Source organism: Harpia harpyja, chromosome 22, assembly GCF_026419915.1.
Source record: "Harpia harpyja isolate bHarHar1 chromosome 22, bHarHar1 primary haplotype, whole genome shotgun sequence".
NCBI classification, from domain to species: Eukaryota; Metazoa; Chordata; class Aves; order Accipitriformes; family Accipitridae; genus Harpia; species Harpia harpyja.
The window spans coordinates 8,989,123-9,012,099 of NC_068961.1; the positions used below are offsets into that span (position 1 = coordinate 8,989,123).

The 22,977-nt window shown below is 42.7% G+C and overlaps 1 protein-coding gene across 1 annotated transcript; it reads right to left on the minus strand.

The window, feature by feature from the left end:
• Positions 1–10,998: 10,998 nt before the first annotated feature.
• Positions 10,999–16,249, minus strand: LOC128135324 (acetylserotonin O-methyltransferase-like). The gene is made up of 2 exons (XM_052774143.1): positions 15,831–16,249; positions 10,999–14,475 (listed from the first exon to the last, which is right to left on the minus strand). The coding sequence occupies exons 1-2, from the start codon at positions 15,943–15,945 to the stop codon at positions 14,228–14,230; spliced, it is 363 nt and encodes a 120-aa protein (XP_052630103.1). The 5' UTR covers positions 15,946–16,249; the 3' UTR covers positions 10,999–14,227.
• Between the last annotated feature and the right edge of the window lie 6,728 nt (positions 16,250–22,977).

Genomic DNA, 22,977 nt, shown 5'->3' on the forward strand with positions numbered 1-22,977 from the left:
GGTTAAAATAGGTAGCAGACCAATTGTGAGATCCAAAATGAGGGCAGAAAAAAGGCTCTTTGTCCTCCCAATAACCTAACTAACTGGCCAAAGTATAATTCACCAATAACTTCCTAGCTACACTTTGCTTTTTACGAACACCAGACGTTTTCTGTGTATTGATTATCAATATACTGATACGGAATAACCACACGTCCACTGTGGGATCTTGTAATATACCTTCTTAAATCCATGGACAGAATTAATATTTTCAAAAACACAACATACTTATTTCACTCTTTGGGACTCTTGAATCTGTACCCACATTTCCTATAATTCTCTGGGTCAAATATAAAATTCTTAATATTCTTTTACTCTACTAGTAGGTTTCTGAGTCTTAGGAATATTCTAGTTGATTGTCTAAAAAAAATTTTTGAAAAGAATTAAAGAATTCACTGCAGGTGATTGGATATTTCCATTGAAGTAACATGTCTTAGGTAACTTGGATCACAAATAAACTGATTGATAGCTGAGCACATAACTGCCCATTTAAAATGGATGTGAAAATGTTTCTGGGTAAGAAAGACCAAGATTAGTGACTATCACTGACTCTGTTGAAGGAGTCCCATATTCATTTGTCACTTGTGCTCCTTCCTTATCATCCTAGTCTGGATTCTGACCTTATCCTGCATCCTGGCACAGGTCATTCCCTGACACTCCATAATTACAACTGCTGAAGGGTCTGCAGAACAACAGACCTGCATGAAGGGGCATGAAAACATCTGGTTGTACTCTGTGTTAGTACAAGTCAGGGTTAGAACTCTGTCTCTTTAGTGAACACCAAATTAGAGCAACATGGTTAATATTATTCTTCTTACAGGTATTTTATAGTACTCCAGAAAAAAAACTGCTGCATCAGCTGAAGCTTCAAGATGCTCAGCAGTCAGCTTTAGATCGCTTAAAAAATTTAGTTTGAAAAATGAAGCTGCTTGTTAGTGCTAAAACCAGAAGTGTGTTTGAAGCCGCTCAGTATGACTATAGAGACCATATCCCTGCCTGGAGGTAGCTTTGGCTTCAAGTGAAGACACAGCACAAGGAACAGTCACAAAGGGTCTCCCAGACATCACTTACGCCACAACGTTTTCCATCCTGCAAGCTCTACTTCCACAACCCACAAGAAAATCAGAGAGGATGTGACTCTTCTGTCTTTTCCCTGGGAAGTCATATATGTCTTGCACTGCAGCTGAAGAACAGGGAACAGACTAGCCCTTGATACAGGAGGAAAGTCCTTCACCCTGCTATCTGAACTTTCAAATCTCAGAAGCTCTGAAGAGTCCTTATTTCTACCACTCTTCAAGTGATTTTATTGTCGCATCATACTCCTATCTTGAAAGTGATGTTTTTAATGTTAGATATATAATACAGTCAAAGTTTGCTAAGTGGCATAAATTCAGCCTTTTAAATTTGTACATAAGCACCAGTTTAGGAGTGGTGAACTCTTCAACAGATCTGAGAAGATTCAGTGGTCACTGTGTTATTTTTGCCTTGTCCTGTGATCCTCTTACTTCTGTTACTTGTCCACTAACATTTTAAAAAGCAGCCGAATGCTTACATATCAGTCCCCCATATGCTGGGGAAGGAGGGAGAGTGAGGGAGAACCATTTATTTCACTGCCTTTATTCCCATGAGAACAACTAATCACGTGGGAGTAGAACAACAAGTTCTGCTAGGCACACAGAATCTGCTTATGAGACATCTCTGCATACTCTCGAGGTTTCATTAGCTTTAAGTGGATTTTTTCCACTCCTCCAGATCATTGTTATTTCAAAACCAAATTTATTCAAACTAGGGAAAGACGCATCTCCTCAAGTATACCAACTTCAAGCTCAAGCACAAAATGTACTGTATGTATTTTTTTAAACAGTTCAGTGATTAAAATATGTATCAGTTACAAGAATGGATTTATGGTAAACTCTTTCTTTCCACACTGTAGGGAATGCTAATAATTAGTGTGATTTCTGTCATCCTTCTAAGACACTGTCGAACCTGAAATTATTATGGAGAAGTAATTTTTCTATACTGGCTGTCTTGCAAAAATAACCAGTTCTGTGTTATACGATCATCTAGGGAGACAGTAACACAATAGCTACACCCAATGGCAACTTCATTAACTGCTATTTTTCTGAAGAAAATTGCTAGGATTTTCTTACCAGGGACTTAACAATCAAGGTCAAACAAATACTTAGGCCAGTATTAACAGTTGCTTTTTCATGAAGATAAATTCATTTTTAAATGGTTTCGCATTGAGTAATCTTTCACTTTCATAATTCAAATTTTCCTTGTAATTAATCTTTTAATGCACAGCAGTGTTGTTCTTTTGACTGTTTTATTATGGTCTCCAAGGAGGGCACTTGGGCAAGCATAAAGAATTGAGCCACATATTCTCCTCCTTACTGACTTCTCAGGTTTGATATTTCTACTTCATTGTGGCGACAAAAGTAGCTTTCAGGTGATGAACACAGGAGGTGCTGCCATGTTACTTTCTGGGTTTGCAAAGAAAACTAGAAGTGATGCTTTAACATGACTAAAAGCTGTCTCCAGTTCTGTAGAATGCCATGTTAGCCTAGCCTCTGAGGCTATAGATGCCGATAAAAAGTAAAGAAAGGGGGGAAATCTTTTCTATCCATTTCTTTGCTTCTGAATTTTAGTAGGACAGTGATTTTTCTCATTGAGAAGTTAGAAAATTTTGATGGAAGTTTAAAATTTCCATTTTTCTTTAAGGAGAATGAAAAACCGTCTTACATACTTGCTCTATAGTTACAGGATTATACCTTGAATAGAAGTACATTTGGGAGCTTTGCTAATAATTGAACCAGGCTAAGAAAAAAATAAATAAAGGGAAGAAAAAGTAAATAATTTTCCGAAGTTTTAGAGGCTACAGTGCATGGGAAATAATTTTGACATGGCAAATTGAATGTTTAAGCAAGAACTAAGAAATAGGAAGAAATAAAGCAATGGAATTGCATCCAGTGATTCTGGTGAAAAGTGGAGGTCTTCGTTCTATGGCTTTTTTTGTTTTGTTTGCCTTGGCTGATTTAAGTTTGATGGATTAATTTTTGTCTCAGAAAAAGTGGCAAAATCTCAATTTTCAGTTAAGTTTCATTACTGGGAATTTAGGGGAAGTTCCTATAAAAATTAATAAATAAAGGGTAAGAATTTATAGATTTTCTTTTCTTTATGGTACCTGGACTTGGATTTTTATAGTGTATAGATGTATTTTCTCATCACATTCCCCACTGGTGTAAAGTAAGTGTGACTCATGAGCTGCAGCATGCTTTCAGAGTTACAATATACCGTGGGCCTCAGAGGGTAACTGCTTCCAGTCCCCTGCGGCCCTGAGCAGTTCTGTTGCATGACATGTTGCTTATACATTCACAAAAAACAACTGTGATGTTCCTTCTAGACACAGAAGAAGAGTTGATCCTCCTCTGGAGAAGCAAAGACCCCAAGGTTTTAAAAAACACAAAGGCAGAGAAAGTACAAGGGGATCTTTGGTATGGGATCAGTGATGAGAGAGGAGGGAAGAACTCTGTCTGTAAGAGCCATCTGCATCCATTGGAGCAAACTTCCATCCTCAGCACAAGGTCCAAATTTGGGTACTGCCTTCACTGTATAGCCATCACCCAAAACTCACAAATTGCTGTCCTACCACTTTTCAACATTAGCAGAAGGGGGAAAAGCCTACAAAAGCCAATTTGCTTCTCCCATTCCACTGCTCTAAGAAGAACCCAGTCAGATGCCAAGGAAACCAAAATGACACAGAATGAATGGTCACAAGTCATCAGTCAAATACACCAACAAGTTTTGTCAGCTTCACCTGGACAGGCTTAGAGGGGCAGCAAAGCCTCTGCTAAAATTATGTGGGTTTTTTTTCTCTGAGTGTCTAGCCTTCATCATTGTCTGTGGAAATGGGACACCCTCACCAATACAAGTCATTCACTCAAATCTGTCTCGCAGAGGATCTTTCCACACCCAGCCTACTATTTTTGCTCAAAGGCTGGCACTGCTCTTCAGTGTCACAGCTGGAAGTTCAACACAGCTGAAAATTCACCAGGTGGAAAACTAAAGTCCAAAGTTAATTGCTTATTAGCAAAAATGCCTTTAGTGAGAACCTTGTAGATTGTATTATCCAGCCATGTGTTAAGAGCCTCCCAGATCACATTTCTCAATCATAGTTCTGCTAAAACTAGTTATGCTGATTGCAATTTGCTTAAAGGACGGTTAAAGGTTGCTGGGAGGATGCCAGCGTATCTATTGCTGGAATACATGCATTAAACCATCCAATGACAGGTGAAAATGCAGCTGAAAGATCCCAAATATAAAAAGGTGTCATCAGAAATCCCTGTTGCAGCATGGAAACCATAGAGCAAACAGGGTTTTAATTTGCCTGCATACAGCAAAGCACTTGTTACACAGAAAGATCCCTGCAAAGGCAGGTTTTTCCTTGAGATTTATCACCAGAGTTAGCAGAAACCTTGCCATGGGTGGCTGCGTCTCACACAGCAAGGTTCTCATAAGGAAAACAAGCAACCTGGTTCTGCTGAGCACGTGTGTGTTCCTCATGTGGGGAACAGGTCTTCTTCACAGTGTTTGTCATTTCTCAATGTCCTGGTTTTCCTGGAAAAACAGGAAGAGGCTCTGATGAGATTGGTGACGTCTCTATGCCTCTGTCTTAAATTCAGAGCAGTCAGGGATTACCCTGTCACTGACCTGGCAAGCACAACTTGGCTTCAGGCTCTTTGAGATCCTTAATACTGGAACTCATGGGGGAAAAAAATAAGGAAAAAAAAAATTAAAAGCATGTTTTTGAAGGGGAGGTGGTAGAGATTTCATTTAAGCTTACCCATCCAAGCTGATACTTATCTTCCCAATAAAGATGCTGGTGCCTAAACAGCAAAATGACTTCAACATCCAAAAGAACAGAAAGGACTCTGAGCTCACCCTGTAAAGGTTTTCCCTTACAAAGCAAAGACACTGTAGTGCTAAGTCCATGTCAGTGGCCTTTTCCTACCGTGATGAATTAACCCACAGAAGCACTGCATTTAGGGAATTAGGTCTGACAAATCAGAATGTCCCATTTTTGCACTTACTGAAGGCAAGGGCAGAATTACAACTGTCTCTGAAACAAGAATCCTCTGACTCATCAAACTTAAATATCAGTTTATATATGCAGCTGTAGCATATTGACTGTGACTAGCCTATCTGCTGACACAGCTAACAAAGCAGCAACATGAGCAAATGGCAGTCCGTGGGCATGCCCTGGTTTTATCTTTTTTTCTGCCTTTACTTTCTTGCCCACCTCCAGGTTCATTCTAGAAATCAAAGGCATCTTGTTTCATTTTTTTGCAAGCCTTTCTATTTACAGTGTAAAGGTCTTCAGGACTTAGACTGTGCCCTTTTCACTGACACCTGCCCAACATATTTGAGGCATTAACTGCTGCAATACTAAGGCAGGCCATTGTGCCTAGGTAGGGAATCACAGGATTTGGGTCACACTGCGTGTGCCCTGACCACACCGGCTAGCCATGTCCTGAGACCAAACACTTTCTCTTGAGTCACAGCAACCCATGGGCATGCAGGGTGCTTTACAAGCACATGAAGTGACAGCTCGGTGCCCTGAATATCTGACAATTTAGAGCGGGCTTTACACAGCAAGGGTCACAACAGTGGCAGAGTTGGAAAGGGTGTAAGAGGACAGAATTTGCAAGCATGGAAGATGATACTGAAATAGGTTTGATGTTGTGTGTCCACTGTGGGAAGGAAGTGTTTGGGAGAGCTTGCAGGCACACATGTACAAGATTTCTTTTTTTTCCCAGGATATAACATAGGCTGATTTTGCAGTGTTCCTCATTCAAGGGTAAATTAACATTTCCTTGGTAAAAACTGTAGAGCATTCACATTTAGCCACTTAATTCATTCATTTAAAAGGGTAATTAATTCACAGATACCACCACTTCCTTCGGGCTACTTTTTAGCATGAAACTAATATTGCTGGTGCAGTCAAATAAGCAAAATCACCTCTCTGAACTGTTTTATTTTTAAGGTGGTGGTGGGGAAATCGACAAAGACCTGAGTCAGGCCCACATATCCCTGTTGGCTATTTGGTCAGCCTCATTTCATTATTTGCGTTCGTGCCTGGCTGCTGCAGGATGTAACACCTCGCTTTGTCTGGAAAGTGAGCAAGCATTCGGAACACATTACTCACAGGCTGCAGCTCCTGGCAAAGTCACCTTCATGCCACGTAACTTGCAGGTAGGGAACACTGCACAGTGACTGCAGCTTGCGAGGGCACTCTCCAAAACCACTTGCCCCAACTCCTGCAATATCCTGTAGATATCTACAGGGCCAGATCCTACTTGGCATAAGTGGCTCATGAACTGTGCCCTGTTACTTTTAAGGATAAGAAGGACCTTGTGATTTGATTTTGCACCTATCAATCACAAAATGTGACAAAAGGCTAACTTTTCCCTACTGAGGCTACTTTCTCCATGTGCTCCTCCTACAATCAAGGGAGAGGGAGGCTCCTGCAGATGGCTATAAGTGCAGACTCCTTCTGTACCTGATTCATTTGGTCTCCTCTGATTATAACGAGAACCCAGTGAGATTAGCCCCACAAAGCTAATAGCCTTTGCAAAGACTTCTTATGCATGCTTTGATGCCTATTACTGAGCTCAACAACTCACTGAACTGAACATTCATTTCAGAAAGGCATCTGTTCTTGAATTAAAGGCGCTACAGATAAGATCATCTGATGCCTCTGTCTCAGCCAGTCACCCTCACTTTGCTTTCTAGTCCCTGTAGGAAAATAGGACATGCAAAATATTTTGGAAAAATGGTACCCTGAAGTGCCTGGAACACAAGGGACCACTTTCAGAGGTTCAGATGAGAAGAGTCCACCTCAAACAATGCTGAATATACCACTGCTTCTCTGCTTTCATTATCTCTTAAATTTTCCTTTTTTTTTTTTTTTTTTTTTAACCTGGTAGGAGGTTTTCCCTGATAGCCAGGGAATCACAAGCAAGTAAAATCTCTTCTTTCATTAAAAGAGAGAGACAGAGAGGTTTCTAGCCTGTGTGTCTGTGAAGAGATGCTCATAAACATGAAAAACATGTCCCAGAGTCTCATAAATGTGAAAGCAAGTTAAAAATGACAATACACTTTTAAAATAAATCTCATGATTTGCAGGCCTTCCTAATCTTTGAGCACCTAAGGTTGACAACACTGTAAATAACAGCTTCTGGCCCAAAATGAAAGGCAAATTTTATACGTTTAATGCAGAATGACACAAAAGATAAATAAAGATGATGTGAAACCTCTGTCAAAAAGTTCATAAACAAGATAAGCCATTCAGGAGAAAGGTGTCACATTTGAAATGTCTGCTTACACCATAAAACAATCTTTCAGATCAAGCCTGCACCTTGAAGATTAGGAAAGAGTAGTACGACATTTCCACCATCTGCCCTGGTGGAAGGAAAGGAAAAATATAAGACTTCGTCAACATATCCAGAAGAAACTCCAACCTTGCAGTCTGCACATCAGCTGGAAAACAAGAACTTAAGTTTGGGCTGAGCCTTCAACAAAGTCATCAAGCCATTATCTAGACCAAAAACCTCTTGCAGGCAAGTTCTCTTTGCAGCTGATCATTCCTGTTGATAGCCCATTTCCAGCCCCACTCCACCTGGAGCTCTAGGCTTTCTTCCTCTCAACCCAAACCCTAACCCTAACCCAAACCCCAAAGGAACCATGTAGATTGGACTCTTTCAAACCCACACTTCCACTCCGTATCTCATTTTCACTCTGCCATGTCTGTGCAGACAGGATGTATGTACTTCCGTGAAAGAGTTGAGAAAGCAAACTGCAGCATGTCCAGGCTCAGCTCCGTATTTTAATTGCCCCATGATAGTCACTTGTCATACATCTGACATTGGTCTCCTCCCCGGTTCTTATACAGCCGTCTTCAGTAGATCTTGTGTGTCTCCTTCAGCAGTCTTCTTGTGTGGGGTCACTCTCCATGGTTCAAGCTCCAGGTGCGTAGGACCAGTTCTAGAAGCTCCCTGTTGTGCATCCAGGTGCTCAGAGAATTAGGTGCTTCAGTCAAGGTTTTAAGACAATGGGACTAGCTTAAAAGTGCATTTACATAAATATAAATATCTCATCCTGAGAAGGTAGGCACAGAAGAAGCTTTTCCAAACCGACACTTTGAAAGTCATTAATTAGATTCACCAAAAATCTTGCTTTAGAAGAATAAAAGATTTTTTCCTCTTTTATTTAGCATTGGTTTGTTATTCATTAGCATGTACATAGACTGTGTTTTCAGGACTTTTCCCTTGAATATGGGGATTAAAAGGTATTTCAAAATTAAGAAAAGTATTCTTAGACACCCACATCACTCCAGGAGCCTGAACTTTGACAAGGACATCATATATTCAGAATAAAACCATGACTTCCCAGAAGTGCACTCATCTACCACCTACGATGATGGATCAGCAATGAAAGAAAGTAAAGAAGGCATTTCCTTCTCAGATGTAAAGCACAGATCTTTCAGAAGTTTACTTTAGTTGGCAATACCAAATCATGACCTTGAATCCCAGCGGAATTTTCTTTTAAATTGGTGTACTGGATCTGTCTGGGATGGGGTTAATTTTCTTCATAGCAGCCCGTATCTTGTGGTATTTTGGTTTTGTGACTAAAACAGTGTTGACAACACACTAGTGTTTTAGCTATTTCTGAGCAGTGTTTGCACAGCCTCAAGGCCTTCTCTATTTCCCACTTTTCTCCCCCAGTGAGTAGGCTGGACAGCTGACCCAGACTGACCGAAGGGATATTGCATGACAGATAATATCATGCTCAGCAATAAAAACTGAGGGGTGGGTGGTTTGGGGAAGCTAGTCATTGCTTGGAGACTGGCCAGGAATCAATCTAGTTGTGGGAGGTGGTGAGTGACTGCTTTTGCATCACTTGTTTGTTTTCTTCTTCCTCTTCCCTTAGCTGATTAAACTGTCTTTATTGCAACTCGTGAGTTTTCTCATTTTTTCTCTTCATATTCCCTCCCCCGTCCCACTGTGGGGGCAAGTGAGCAAGCAGCTGCGTGGTGCTTAGCTGCTGGCCGAGGTCAAACCACCACAATTGGGAACAATTTGAGTCAGGGAAAAACATATTTCCTACACAGTCTCCACCTCCAATGATACTTTTTGCCTTCAAAAGACCTCAGAAATTTTACAAAAGTCAAAAAGTTCTGGTTTGTACCTGTTCACATGCTGCTGTTGAATGCAGGAACGTGACCTCAACTACTGCGGGTGACAAAGTTTAACAGACAAAGCATGGATATGTGCAGAACATGAATCCAAAGACATGAGCAAATGGTGTGCACTGTCTGCTCTTCACAGGTAAATGTGGGTACAGAAAGTTGGAGAAATACTTCTAAAAGATTCCAGTTGTATCACATGGGCCACTCTTTACACTAAATGAGTTGATGCTACAGTAGGGCAACTCTGGTAGGACTGGAACCACAGAAAAACTGATCGAGTATCATGGCTAGACCATGACGATGGCATGTACTAGTGGAGTCCCTCTAGTGACCAGTGTGCCAGCACACTCTTGGTGGGAGTCGGTCCCACTCTTGGCTTCACCCTGGACTTTGTGACGAACCCAAGCAGATCGCATTACCTGCCTTTGCTGCTTACGGCCACAAACCGTGGGCAGGCGTCACAGCCTCCATTGCATTTGATGCCTTTGCTGAAGTGCCCTGGGCATCGGTAACCCGTCTAGCAACAGCTGCCGTGCTTTTATGGCGGACGATGGGGCCCTGGCTGGCGGCGGTGCCGGCCGGGCAGACCCCGAGAAACTGCCGGAGCGGTGGCTGCGGTCACAGGGCGGCTGGTGAGGGAGGCCAGACCCCACGGAGGGGACGGGGCGGCAGGGCCTGGCGAGGCAGCCCCTCAGGGAGGCCGCCAGAGGCCCGCGGATCTCAGGAATGGTGCTGGAGGCGCCAAAGGCGGGTCCTGCGTGGCGGAGACGGGGCCGAGGGCCGCGAGGGCCGCGGGCGAGCAATTCACGCTGACGGCTGCCACGTGGCACCGTCAGGGCCTCCACGGGTCGCCGCTGCCAGGGCCCGGCGGTGGCCCACACCGGGACAGCACCCACGGCCAGGGAGAGCCGTCGGGGTCTCTCCGCGGCCGGTGTGGGGCACCGGGGAAACAGGGCGAGCACCCCGGGGTCCCCGTGCCGGGGCCTGGTCCCCGCCTGGCAGCACTGGCAGAGGGGCATCAATCCTGTGAAGTAACCCGGCTCTGCATTTGCAAGGGTGTTTTTACTCTCTGAGCAACAAGAAGAAATGACATGTAAGGCCGACATAACCGCAACGGCCGTCTTCCCCCGGTGCCGTAAAAGGGCTTTTACAGCCAAGCTCTGCTGGACCGGCACGACCTTTTGTGAAGAAGGGCCCTGCGCTCCGCGCCGTGGACGGACGGACGGACGGGTTCACGTCGTGGCCCTCACTGCACCTGAAGACGAAGGGTTTGCTCCTTCTTCCGCGCGTGGCTCCGGACCGAGCGCCGCGTGACAAAAACGGGTTTGCATTTGTTGAGAGCTGAATGCAGAGACTCTTTAACCACTTTTGTCTCGACCGCCAATATCTAAACTGTGTAATTTACATGGCACTTCAGCTGTGACCGCAAATGACCGTGTAGACGTTTTTGTTTTTTCCCGAAGCACGGCTGAGGCCATCTCCGCAGACAAGCGCAGCAACAGCAACATCTAGTGGCATGTGAGATGGTGGCTACACCAGAGCAGAAACCTACTCCAATTAATAGGATATAAACCAGACACAAATGTACAAGAAGAGGAAGTAGCAACAGAAACCTTTTTCTGTAATGATTTGTATTGAAAAGTTTTTTCATGTTTACACGCATATATAATATATAGAATATATATATCTCAAATATAAAGTAATCTTAACTCTTCCTTTGCTTCACATGACTAACACTGTGTCATTACTTCAAACACCAGTTGATTCGATGACAGTATGTTTGTATCCTATTTAGCACTCTTCTTACATTTTAAACATGCAGAAACATAACAGCAGAATTGCAAGGGAAACTGTATATGTAGTTATGGGTTTGCTAAGTACTCAGGCAGTGAACAGTATGATGCTTTAAGCATGAGAGAAACATTGGATGTATAATAAGATAGTTGGGATTCCTGCAAGGACAGGAGTGTACCTTGTCTTCTCTACGTAAGGTTCAAAAAAATTCAGTATTCTTTTTCCCTTCTGGCACTAGTCATGTGTCTAGTATGTCAGACACCATTATTCAAGACAGACGATTTTGTAGTTAAAACATGCATCTAACTTACATCTCCTCTTTACCATTGTACTTGGTCTGGCTGGGATGGAGTTAACTTTCTTCACAGCGGCACATACAGTGCTGTGTTTTAGATTTGTGACCAAAACAGTGTTGATAACACAGGGATGTTTCAGCTGTTGCTGAGTAGTGCTTGCACAGCATCAAGGCCTTCTCTGTCTCTCACTCTGCCCTCGCACAGAGTAGGCTGGGAGTCAGCAAGAGGCCGGGAGAGGACACAGCAATTACTGCTGACCCAAACTGACCAGAGGGATATCCCATACCATGAAACTTCGTGCTCAGTAGTAAAAACTGGGGGTAGTCTTTCCAAGGCAGCTGCTGCTCAGAGAATTGCTGGGCATCAGTCTGCTGGTGGGAGGTGGTGAGTGATTGCCTTTGCACCACTCGTTTTGGTTTTTTTTCCCACCTCTGTCTTTCACTTGTTAAACTGTCTTCATCATTATCCGCAAGCTCTTTCTTGCCTTCGCTCATTTAATTCTCTCTCCCACCCTGCTGGGGGCAGGGAGTGAGCGTGCAGCGGCTGGTTGCCTGATTGCTGGCCAGGGTTAACCCACCACAACCAAGCATACTTTACTTCATACCCTGTTTTAAATACGTACATTACATTGTGTCCAGAACTACGAAGTGTGATATTTCTCAGCTAGATCCTGGAAAAAAATGAAGGAAGGACTTTCCTTCACAATCAGGAAAATGTGTCAATTTAAAACTCATGAGGCAATATCTCTTACAGATAGATGCAGATGAATATATATGCAGTTAGACAGAGACAGCCATTCTAATACCTGTCTCTACATAGTCACACAAAATTGACAGACTGCTGTTATCATACTACCTTCCGGAGGACTCGGATTTCTCCTTGACCATCCCAAAATGTGCACTGCAGAAATGTTGCAAGACCCAGTTTCTGGTATCTATACCTTATTTGCAGCTGCATATAGGCATAACATTCTAAATACAGTATCAGATAATGCCCTATTCAACCAGACTTAAGTGATGGCTGAAATAAGAGCATCTGCATGCTGTGTATTGAGTCTTATTCCATCCAAAGACCCTGAGCTGAAAGGTGGCCAACACTTCTGAGAGATAGCTTGGAGAATAGTCTACATAGTCTGTATCTGGATAGTGCCATTCAACTGTCTCTGCACTTTGCAGCAATTCAGAAGAGACGGGTCTATTTGTCTCTTGGAGGCCTAATCCTTCCAGCTTTCCCTGTGCAGTCACAAGGGTTCACAGCTGCACTAAAATGTTAAAGCTAGGCACTGGCACACAATAACTTTATTCAAATGAAGCTACAGCTTTAACTGAGACAATATGTCGAAACACACAATTCTCGAGCTAAAGGAAAGCCTGATGAATGTTAACATTGCAGTGTCGCACACTGAGAAGTGTGGCATGTCAAAATTAAAGTAGTTTCTTCTTCTGGGACTTGGAGACCAGGCCTCGATAAGGAAAAAATCCCTATTTCTTATACTAGTTGTACAATTCTTATACTCTGCTAAGAAACTACAGCAGTTGCTGCAGCCTCAACTAGCATTCAAGCCACATGCACGGATACTCACTTCCCACCACCTCCTCCAAATCCTTCCTGTACCAGGCATCTGGCCTACCGCAAGCTGTACTTCATCAAATGATTTAAAGAAATAGCAGATGGCAAGTGGCAGAGAGATCCCTGATGGATAATTAGATCCTCCACTACTTCCCTCTGCCTCACAGCTGCTATTCCCTGGGCTCTCAAAAGTGTTACCAGTGCAGAGGCATCACTGTCCTCCCAATGGTCATCAGGGTAGGCTGTGAAGTTCTCTTTTTCACAAGTTAATCTGTATTCTAAAGGAAATGCAGCATCATTTTTCATACCAGCTTCCCCTGGACCTTTCTGGTGTCTTGGCTTCTCCATGGACCTGTCCCTGGACACTGCCCTACCCTTGAATTGATCACTTACCACCAAAGTTGCCATCTCCCCAAATTATCACAACAAAAGACAATCTGGGCTTGTGTTCCTCCAAGTCCATTTCCTCATCAATGAGACTCTTTCCATGAAGAACATTTTCCACAGATGAGATGATCCACAGCAAAGGCCACCTTGCGCCTCTGTCCAATTCCTGGTTAGAGAAAAACTGTCTTCAGGGGCAAGTTTCCCCCTGAAATCTTATATTAGTAGGCTATTCACATCCAGAAATCCAGTACTTAAATCCTAAGGCAGATATGAAGGAGTATGTTTATTCCTCTAATAACAAATCATACTGCTGACCCTGTAAGTGTCCAGGCCTTTTGTGAATACTGCTCTATACCCTGCACCAATGTGTGTCAAGACTGTAGCAAAGGAAGGAGAAATATTTCATTTGCCAGTTTTTTTTTTTAATTTCCCACCTCAACTATCAATGCCTGCCCCGTCATTTCTACCCTTTAGGACAGAATTACAGATTCAGAAATGACCAGTCATGAGGAGTTAGAATTTACTCTGTGCTGCATCAGTCCCCAGGGAACATGAGAAAAATGGAGCTCACTGTAGTGAACAGTTTTATTTTGCAGGAAGCAAAGGGAGTACTAATTAAAATTTGTCTTTGTCAGGTACCTTGTTAAACTTGGAAAGAATGGGGAAAAAACCTGAAGCAGAAACTGTGAGCAGATCAGTAAGTATAAGCTCTCTTTGGCACTTTTCTTTCATGGGTAATTTCTTGTGGAGCAGGTGTTAATTTATTTTCCCATACTCAGACATACAATCCATATGTGCTCAACAATCAGTGATTCTCCTGACAATGCATCAGCTTACAAAAAATGTTGGCTGCCTTAACTAAAAGCTAAGTTGATAGCTTGTCTCATTTCCCCACTTATGTACACAAGAGGGCAGAAGAAAGAAGAGAGAATTCTTTTTTTCCTAAAACAGCATCATAGAGTTTTCCAGTCTTCTTGACTTGAACCTCTCTGAAGCCAGCTGCCTCGAGGAGCTTGCCGTACTCTGCTGCTGTTCGCTCTTTTCCTTCTGTCTGGACCAACATATTCATCAAATACAGTTGGGTTTCTAAAGGCCCACTTTTATCTTCATTCAGAAGCGATTCAACCAGCAGCACTCCACCACCTGGTTGAATAAAGAGAAATAAAACACATGCTGAGCTCTGAGAAGACAAGGTATTTCTCAGCTGAGTTATTAGATCCTAACCTTTAGTTTCAGGAAGCAGAAGCCTCTATGTTAAGTCATATTTCTGCACCACAGAAGACAATGAAAGAGCAAAAGCATTGGAGCATGCCTCTGCTTGGCTACCTAGGTACTGATGTACCAGGGCTGAAGGGGATGCTATGGCTGGGATGGAAACTTCCCATTTCCCCCAGCTGAAATCCACAGGAGCTTACTGATTTTGCTGAGAACCCAACTCTGTAGGCAGTGTTTTCAAAGTTCCAAGGGTTCAATGTGATTGTCAATGGAGTTTTTACTATGATGTATACACTTGTCTAACAGGACAATGTTATGGTACATATCTGATGTTTCCTTCTGAGACTATTTTAAAACAAAATACCACAAAAAATTTAAGTGTTAATCCTTCCAAGAAAAATGCCTTTTAAAGAGCTCATGTAATTGTCTCATACAGAAAGCACAAACATCGGTAGATATTAGATAACCACTCTGTTAGATTTTATTATCTTAAAAAACAGAAGCTCAAAAAGATGCAGCATGAAGCCACCAAGGTCTCTTCACTTGGAGAAGGCTGAACCTCAGCAGATGTGCACAGGGAGCCCTCACAGCCAGACACACAGACACAGAGCTCGTGAGAGCAGAGACGAAGGCTAATGAGAGGTAAGTGAACCACATCACCTCCAGCCTAATGGTGACACTCTTAGTGGCCACGAGGAGCAAAACACTGGGAATCATGACTTGGGCATTTATACTGTGCAAGGGGCCACTGCAGACTAGCCTTCCTTGGCTTCCTCTTTCCACAGTTAGAAAGATGGGAAATGAAAACCAGAGCCGCTAAACCAGGTGCTGGGGAAGCAGAGATGGAGCCTGTGAGGGAGCCTGATGGCTCCCATGAATCCTGGCAGCACTCGGCAGCACGGGGACAGCAGTGTAAGAGGCTGCAGACAGTCTCTAAACCTAATGGCACTGACTGAAGGGAAGGAGGAAAGAGTCTGGCACAAGAAGAATGTATCAAGCCAGGCAAGAAAAAATGCCAGACCTGCCACATACACAAGGGGATAAGCCACTACTCACACGAATGAGACTCTGAGGAGAAAAGCATTGAGCTTCCTAATGCCCTCACCACTCTCACGTTTCTCTTTTTAACCCAACCAAGACAGTAAAACCCTCCCTTTATTGCTGAGCTATGTCCTCCTTTCCATTGTTTTGCCCATCATGTAACACAGCAGTTATTTTTCTCTTCAGAGCTTGTAAAAGAAGGCAGTTCAGAGGCTTGTTAAAGAAGATCTACTGACGCTCACCTCCCAGGTCACAGATCTGCCTGAAAGGGGAAAGGTCAAATGCAGCAAGAATATCTCTGCCACATATACTCCATACTGAGTTCTGGCCAGCCATGAATTTCAGCCTTTTTAGCATTTCAGCATTAGTTTAATTTGGACACATTAATTTTTATATCCTTCTTACATTGCGAAGCCCCAAACTGCACACAGTACTTGACATGAGGCTGCACCAATGCTGAGTATAGTGGGACAATCACTTTCAACAGGTTAGCTATACTGTGCTTAATACACCCCATGATAAGAGTTAGCTATTTTGGCCACCAGGGCAAATTGTTGACTCATATTGAGCTTACCATCAACCAAAACCCCCAGATCCCTTTCTGCAGGGCTGCACTCAAGCTTCTTGTACCCCAGTCTATAAGTACATCCAGGATTACACTGTCCCAGGTGCAGAATCTGGCATTTGTCCTTTTTAAATTTCATACAGTTGGTGATTGCATGGTGCTCTCTGTAACGCCTCTCCACCCTTGAGGGAATCAATGGTTCCTCCTAATTTAGTATCGTCAGCAACCTAATTTAGTATCGTTGGCAAATGATTTGGTAACATCCACAAGAGGGAAGACTCTTTCAGCTTCAGTAAGAACATGCTTGAGATTACTTCTCAAAAACATGACATGAATGGGAATTTTGAAAGCACTGTAGATTGTAAATGAGGAAAATTAAAACTGAAATTGAATAGAGGAATTTTATGCAAACACACATACACACAGGAAAACAGCATCAGCAAACATTAAGGAAATTGAAACTACTGCCTGTCTGCCTTAATGATATGCTGTCTGGAAGAGGGTCATTACAATGCACTCTGTATTCACAGTCCCTTCCATCTGAAGGGACATAATATACAAATGTTATCAAACTCACCCTACTGCATGGTAAATTTTGGGAGGGAAGAAGCTATTTGAAAAATCTTGTTCTTTGCATGGTATGACAGGGGGAGAAAAAGGCAATTTAAGTCAGGTCTCTGTTTCTCAAAGTCCAAAAATGAAAAGTGGAAAGAAATCCCACCAGTGAAGGAACCTTCCACATTTGAGGCAGTCAGACAGCAAGACCTCAGCTATAAATCCCTGTGTTTTTAAAACTTCATGAAGAGACAAGGTCTACTCATCCAAGCTTCCAAAGGTCAGAGGGGTCTCAATAAATGTTAGGTCCATCCTGAGGGCCAGGTCTGCCTTAGGGTTTTTTTCCTTTTAGACTTCTATCATGCCTATTCCAAGTTTAAAGTCAGTATAGTATTAGGATGCTTTATGATGAACTGTTTTCTTCTCAGATACATTAAGCAAGGCCCTTGAGCATTCCAGTCGTAGACATCTAAGACCGAGCTATATTTCTTACCTTTGAGACTGAAAAATCCACTGTTGTATTGCAAGATGACTTGAGGATAGTCAAGGTCTTCTGTGGAATTCATTTTCTTTCTGGACCGAGGCACAGATTCTCTGGTCCTCTTAATTGAAATAAGCTTCTTTCCACCAGGCACAGAGCACACCGGCTGATCCATTTAATCTTATTGCTTCTGAGAAACACACTGGTTACAAAACGTGTTAGCTAAGTTATTTGGCTTCAGTGCGGTTTTCTACCAGGTTCAGCTGTTTCTTTGGCTCTTCCATCATCAAGTACAAGGCTAAAGCAGCAGTGCGGATTAAAGCTTGTATTGTCAGTTCAGCAGTTTGTTAACACGCTGGTACTTCAGAAGCACTTGAAAGCTTGCAACAAGCAAAATAGAAATCAGTACAGAACAGCATCAAGAACCTGAAATCAGTGCGATGCACCAGAGTTCATAAGCCAAAGCAGAGTCTTACTTGGGGCTTGTTCAAAAGTAGCTCTTTTCCATTGGGCTGGCTTTTTGATGCTGGAAGACTTCCCAAAAGGAAACAGAAGGTAGCAGAGGATAGAGTTTAATAATAAGAAAAGACAATCTGTATTGATCAGGCACACGGATTGGCCAGAAAGGCACGCTGACCAGCAGCTTGCAAAACATGACCAGTACATTTTATCTCACCTCTTCTCCACTTCCCCAGGCTTGTTCTTCCCCTACCCGCTTTGATTCCTACCTTTTCCTGCCTGTGGCTCTTTCTCTAAATACAGTAAGTTTCCCACAAGCCCCACAGTAAGATTCCCACACTAATTCCCACAAGCCCACTTTAATTTCCTGTGATATTTGTCCTCTCTCGTAAGCCCCCCTGATAATCTTGTTTCTGCCCTTCTTCTCAGCTACAAAGATCTCACTGAACCTCTTCATGGCTTTAAGGGCATCCTCCAGTGTTCCCCCACTGAATGCCCAGGGAGTTCTGATGTTCGGCACTGTTCTCCTCAATGCCTGTTTGCTAGCATTTGTCTACCTAGGTGTGGTTTCTTACTGCTTCTGTCTCTTGCCTTTGTCTGTTAGGCTGAATAGCCCTTAACCAGCTACCTCAAAACTCAGGTTTCCTTACATTTTGGGTATCTATATATCCTTAACATTCAAAATGTCCTAATACATACAACTTAAACCCAGTACCTGTTTCCTACGTTCTAACACCACAGGGTCTCCTGTGTTACCAGAGTAATAGGTCTGAACATATAAAAGTTAGAGCAAACACCAACCTGTAGAAACACGTAGAGCTCCTCATTCTGGACAACATAGCCTGGAATCTGTGCAGCTTGCATTTAACAAGACACCATTTCTCTGAAGAAAAGCCTGGACAACAGGTTTCCAGAACACAGCTACATTCATAATGGACATCTTCCCCTGCTATCCCCACCTCAAGGAGAGCGCACAAGCTCAGTTTCTGTTTAGGAACTTCCATCTGCACATGGGCTAAGTGTGATTCTGCAGAGTTCATTCACTTGCCCAAATCTAGACCCACTCTCACTGATCACACTACAGCTTTTTCAGTTCCTCACATCTATTCCAAAGATAGTTCTATGGGAAACGAAAGCTCAAAACCTTTTCACTAAATCTCCATCTTTTACCAGTTAATGTAGAAAGCAATGGACATCACTAGCACTTTCTTTTACCAGGCTTTTCCTTGGGCCACTAGCTTTTACATGACAATGGTCATCCACAGAATTGCAGGGAAGATCTGATCTAAGAGTGAAAAATCCTTGATTAGGCACTTGGCTGGCAGGTGGAGATTGCTGGCGAGGGTAACTGTGGTGCTACCACACCATTATCCCTTCATGTTGAACTACAAATAGCCTAGTTTCAAGGACAGCACTCCTGAGCATCCCATCCAGAGCAGGTACAGTTCACTTTGCAGTTGCCACAGGGCATATGTGACTAGCTTAGCTAACGGTAAAATAGAGTTCCAACCGGGCAGCCTTAGTCCTGCAAAAGTTTTAACCTACACCTATGGTAAAGCATTTGGTTGAGCTTATCTACAAATTGATTGTGAGGCAGCAGGAGATGTATAGAGAGGATAAGGCGTGTGAGAGGATACCACATCAAATGGGTTTTCTGCACTGTGATTAAAGACAGAATGGTGCATGGTGCATACAATTTCAAAAATGCCTCAAGAGCACAGTACCAGACGAAGTACAAAAAATAGAGGTACACTTCCTTTTAACGATAATAAAAAATACTTACACGTGTAAGAATACAAGAATACATGTAAGGATCCAAAGCGATTCGTTCTGCACACCCAGTTCTGAACAAGTGCAAACAGTGAGTCGTTTGGGTTCATTGTTGCTTTATCTTCTTGCTACAGACATCTCTGCAATGTGATCAATCACGGGCAGCTGCACTAGTCTGTTACACAAGCCTACACGTTTTCAAATTCTGCTGTAAAATCGTTTCTACTCGCCTGTTGAAGTTGCGTTTATCTGTAACTGATCATCTGTGATTTCAGTTTATACCCCTGGGCCCTCTGGTATTATCCTGGGCTTGTACTTCAGGGGACTCTGACAAAATTGGAGCGGGGGTTCAGCAGCACTCAAGATGTGACTTCCTGATAACTAATGTTTCATTAGCAAAACTAGACAAGGATTTACCTCTGTTCTACAGCTGTTGAATAGTTTACACTCCAATAATAATGGTCCATTAGCAGACAGATGGATGAACAGATGCAGAGTTAAAGTCTTGGCAATCCCTTTCTACCAATATTGATAAATTGGGGCATAATGACTTGCACATCATCAAAATTGCTTTACTGCAATGGTATGCAGATGAAAGACATGCACAGACCTCACATTTGAGGGGTTGGCATTGCTGTCTCAGGAAAAAAGCTGCTTTCTAAGTTACCTGGTATGAATTTGGACTCATGGGACAAGCTTAATACTTCTGGAGGAATTACTTGCGCTTGAGGATTTCCTGTACTTTCAAGGATTTCTTTCCCCAGCTCTATCCTGTACCCCTGGGGCTGCCATGCCACGACATGTCAGGACAAATGGTGGCTCCGGCTTTTCAAATGCCAGGCTACCTGAAAGGAACAAAATGTATGGGCTGGGTAGGCAGAACACCCAATTATTTCTGGTAAAGTGTGGTTTCCAACTTGGTGCAGCCTTATCATTAAAACGTCACAAGATACAGTATACAAGATACATACTTTTTTCCACAATGACAAGGTACCTTTTGCATCAGAGTAATTCTTTAGAGCCATGAATAGCTGCAGACATTTTTCTAGAACAGAAACACTATGGTCACATGTTTCTGAAACTAACCATTTTGATCCATAATAACAAATGAACTTCTCTGTCAAACTGGTTTATGCTTACATGTGACACACTCACCCAGTGTTTTGCTTATTAATATATGCCCACAGTTCAGGAACCTCTGGTTTCCACCAGCTGATATTTCCTACCTATCTTGGAACCATTATTTTACAAAATGTTATTTTAAAATAATTGCTACAGAACACTGTGCAAAAGGTACAGTCTTCCTAATCACAATGTTGTAAAGCTATGCTTACTGGTATGCAATCTTCTAATGTACAGGTTAGCATAGAGGATATTTCCATACTTAATTAATTTGCATTTTTTTTCCTGGAAATAATAAAGTCTGCATATTAGCATACTACATGACGGAGGTAATATTCCAGACAGAATCTTCACGTTTGTATAACGTTTGACATTCATGGGGACACAGCCTTTGACAAGAAGTAATAATCCGCCTCAGTCTGTAGTAAAACTTGTACCATTTCATACCGCTGTGTGGAAGCTTTAACCAGATCATTAACCATGAGTGAGAATTTATTTCAAATGGGTTGTAGGTCTGTGCTATTCATGATACCCCTCACTATCCCTGAATTTCCATAAAGAACTTAAGCCACTGTCTCTCCCTTTCTTTACTCTAAAAGTGGAAGACTTTCCAACTCTCCATGGTGATTTTGAATAGCTGGGTTTATACCCCCATAATTAGACTTCCATCTAAAATTTTAATTGATAATTTTATTCCCTGAACTTCACTGAATCTATTAAAAGGTTGTAAATATCACATGGTTCACATCAAAATTGCTATCCTTCTTATAATACAGCAAATAAAGAAAATTTACACGGGGAATGGCTAGCTGTGGAGACCCCACTTTCATGAAGTTTAGATTGGCAACATCAGAGTAGTTCCAAAATTTTTATTTTACAGTACTCAGACTAAAGATTGACCACCCTGTAGGTCATTTTACATTCTGGTGAAGTTGGGGTTTTTTGTGGTATATTTGCTAATTTTTACACTCCATTTAGCACACAAGTCATTAATGTGAAACAATTCAGGATATTCCCACCCATACAAAGGTTGGGAATCACTTATACAAAAAAGATACTGGTATACTTATAATTCCAACATCGTAGCTAAACGACCTGGTCCTCTGTCTTGTCAGTCTTAAATTACAACCTCTTGTGCTGTAAATGCCCACCTTTTAGATGAAAAGGCTTTTTGAGGGATCTGGGTATTGGCAGGTGTCTGTGCTAAAACAAAATTATTCCATTTAGCTTCTATATTTCTTTTCTAAGGTGCTCTTCTACGCATGAGTAACCCAAATGGGGGCTTTCCGGGGCAAGACTATTTGGCCTGCTCTCCATGCCAGCTTTTTTTACATGCCTGCTTTCCTGTCTTGGATTGTAAAATCATTACAAAACCTGACTGTATCCCAGTTGTTTGCCATCCTCCATAGGAGTCATCCCAGCAGAGCCCACATGGGCCCTATTTGATTAGTTGTTGGCAATGCAATTTAGACAGCTCATAATTCTGCTGTTTGTGCCTCTGCAAAAGGCTGAACACTACAAGTAATGTAGGTACAACAATCTTCAAGTACACTGCTGCTCTTCCCTCGGGTACTCTTCCCGTTAGGGTGGGAACTTGATCAGCCCATGAACTTGCGTTGTCTGTTATCATAAAGCACCTCATTCTCTCTATAGTTGCAGTCAGTACCTCGGGCATCTTGGCTGCTATAGGAGCCATCTGTGGGGTCACGGTACTTAGGGTTGCCGCTGTTGCCCACCATCTGTGGGCTGTGTTTTGCCACCTGCTTTGAACACAGACCACGCTGGAGATTGCCATATACACTGGGTCACTGCACTCGCCTGTAGCTGAACTCAGCTTTCAAGGGGCGGCCACAACCCTTCCACAGCCTCCTTTAGCCAACTGCTCTGGTGTGGTGGGGCCAAAGCAAGGCCAGTAACCAGTACTTTGGCCTGAACTCTCCCTCTTTCTGATTTATCTTCAGCCCATACTTGGAGAGATGTCTTCCCCTAGGAATCATCTTGGTCTCTTTCTGGGTTGTGGAGCCTGGTTTGCCCAACACCAATAAACAGTTGAAATCTGATTTTTCCTACCACCATTCAAAACACTACATGAAACTGAATAGCTAAAGGTGAACACCAAGTTATTGTTCCTTAAAAATGAGCTGCCAGACACACCATGCCTTAAATCCATCCATATTTGGACACACAGAATCACAGAATGTTTGAGGTTGGAAGGGACCTCTGGGAGTCATCTGGTCCAGTCCCCCTGCTCAAGCAGGTCCACCTAGAGCTGGCTGCCCAGGACCATGTCTAGACAGCTTTTGAATATCTCCAAGGTGGGAGACTCTACTACCTCTCTGAGCAGCCTGTGCCAGTCACCCTCACAGTAAGAAAGTGTTTGCTGATGTTCAGAGGGAACCTCCTGTGTTTCAGTTTACGCCCGTTGCCTCTGGTCCTG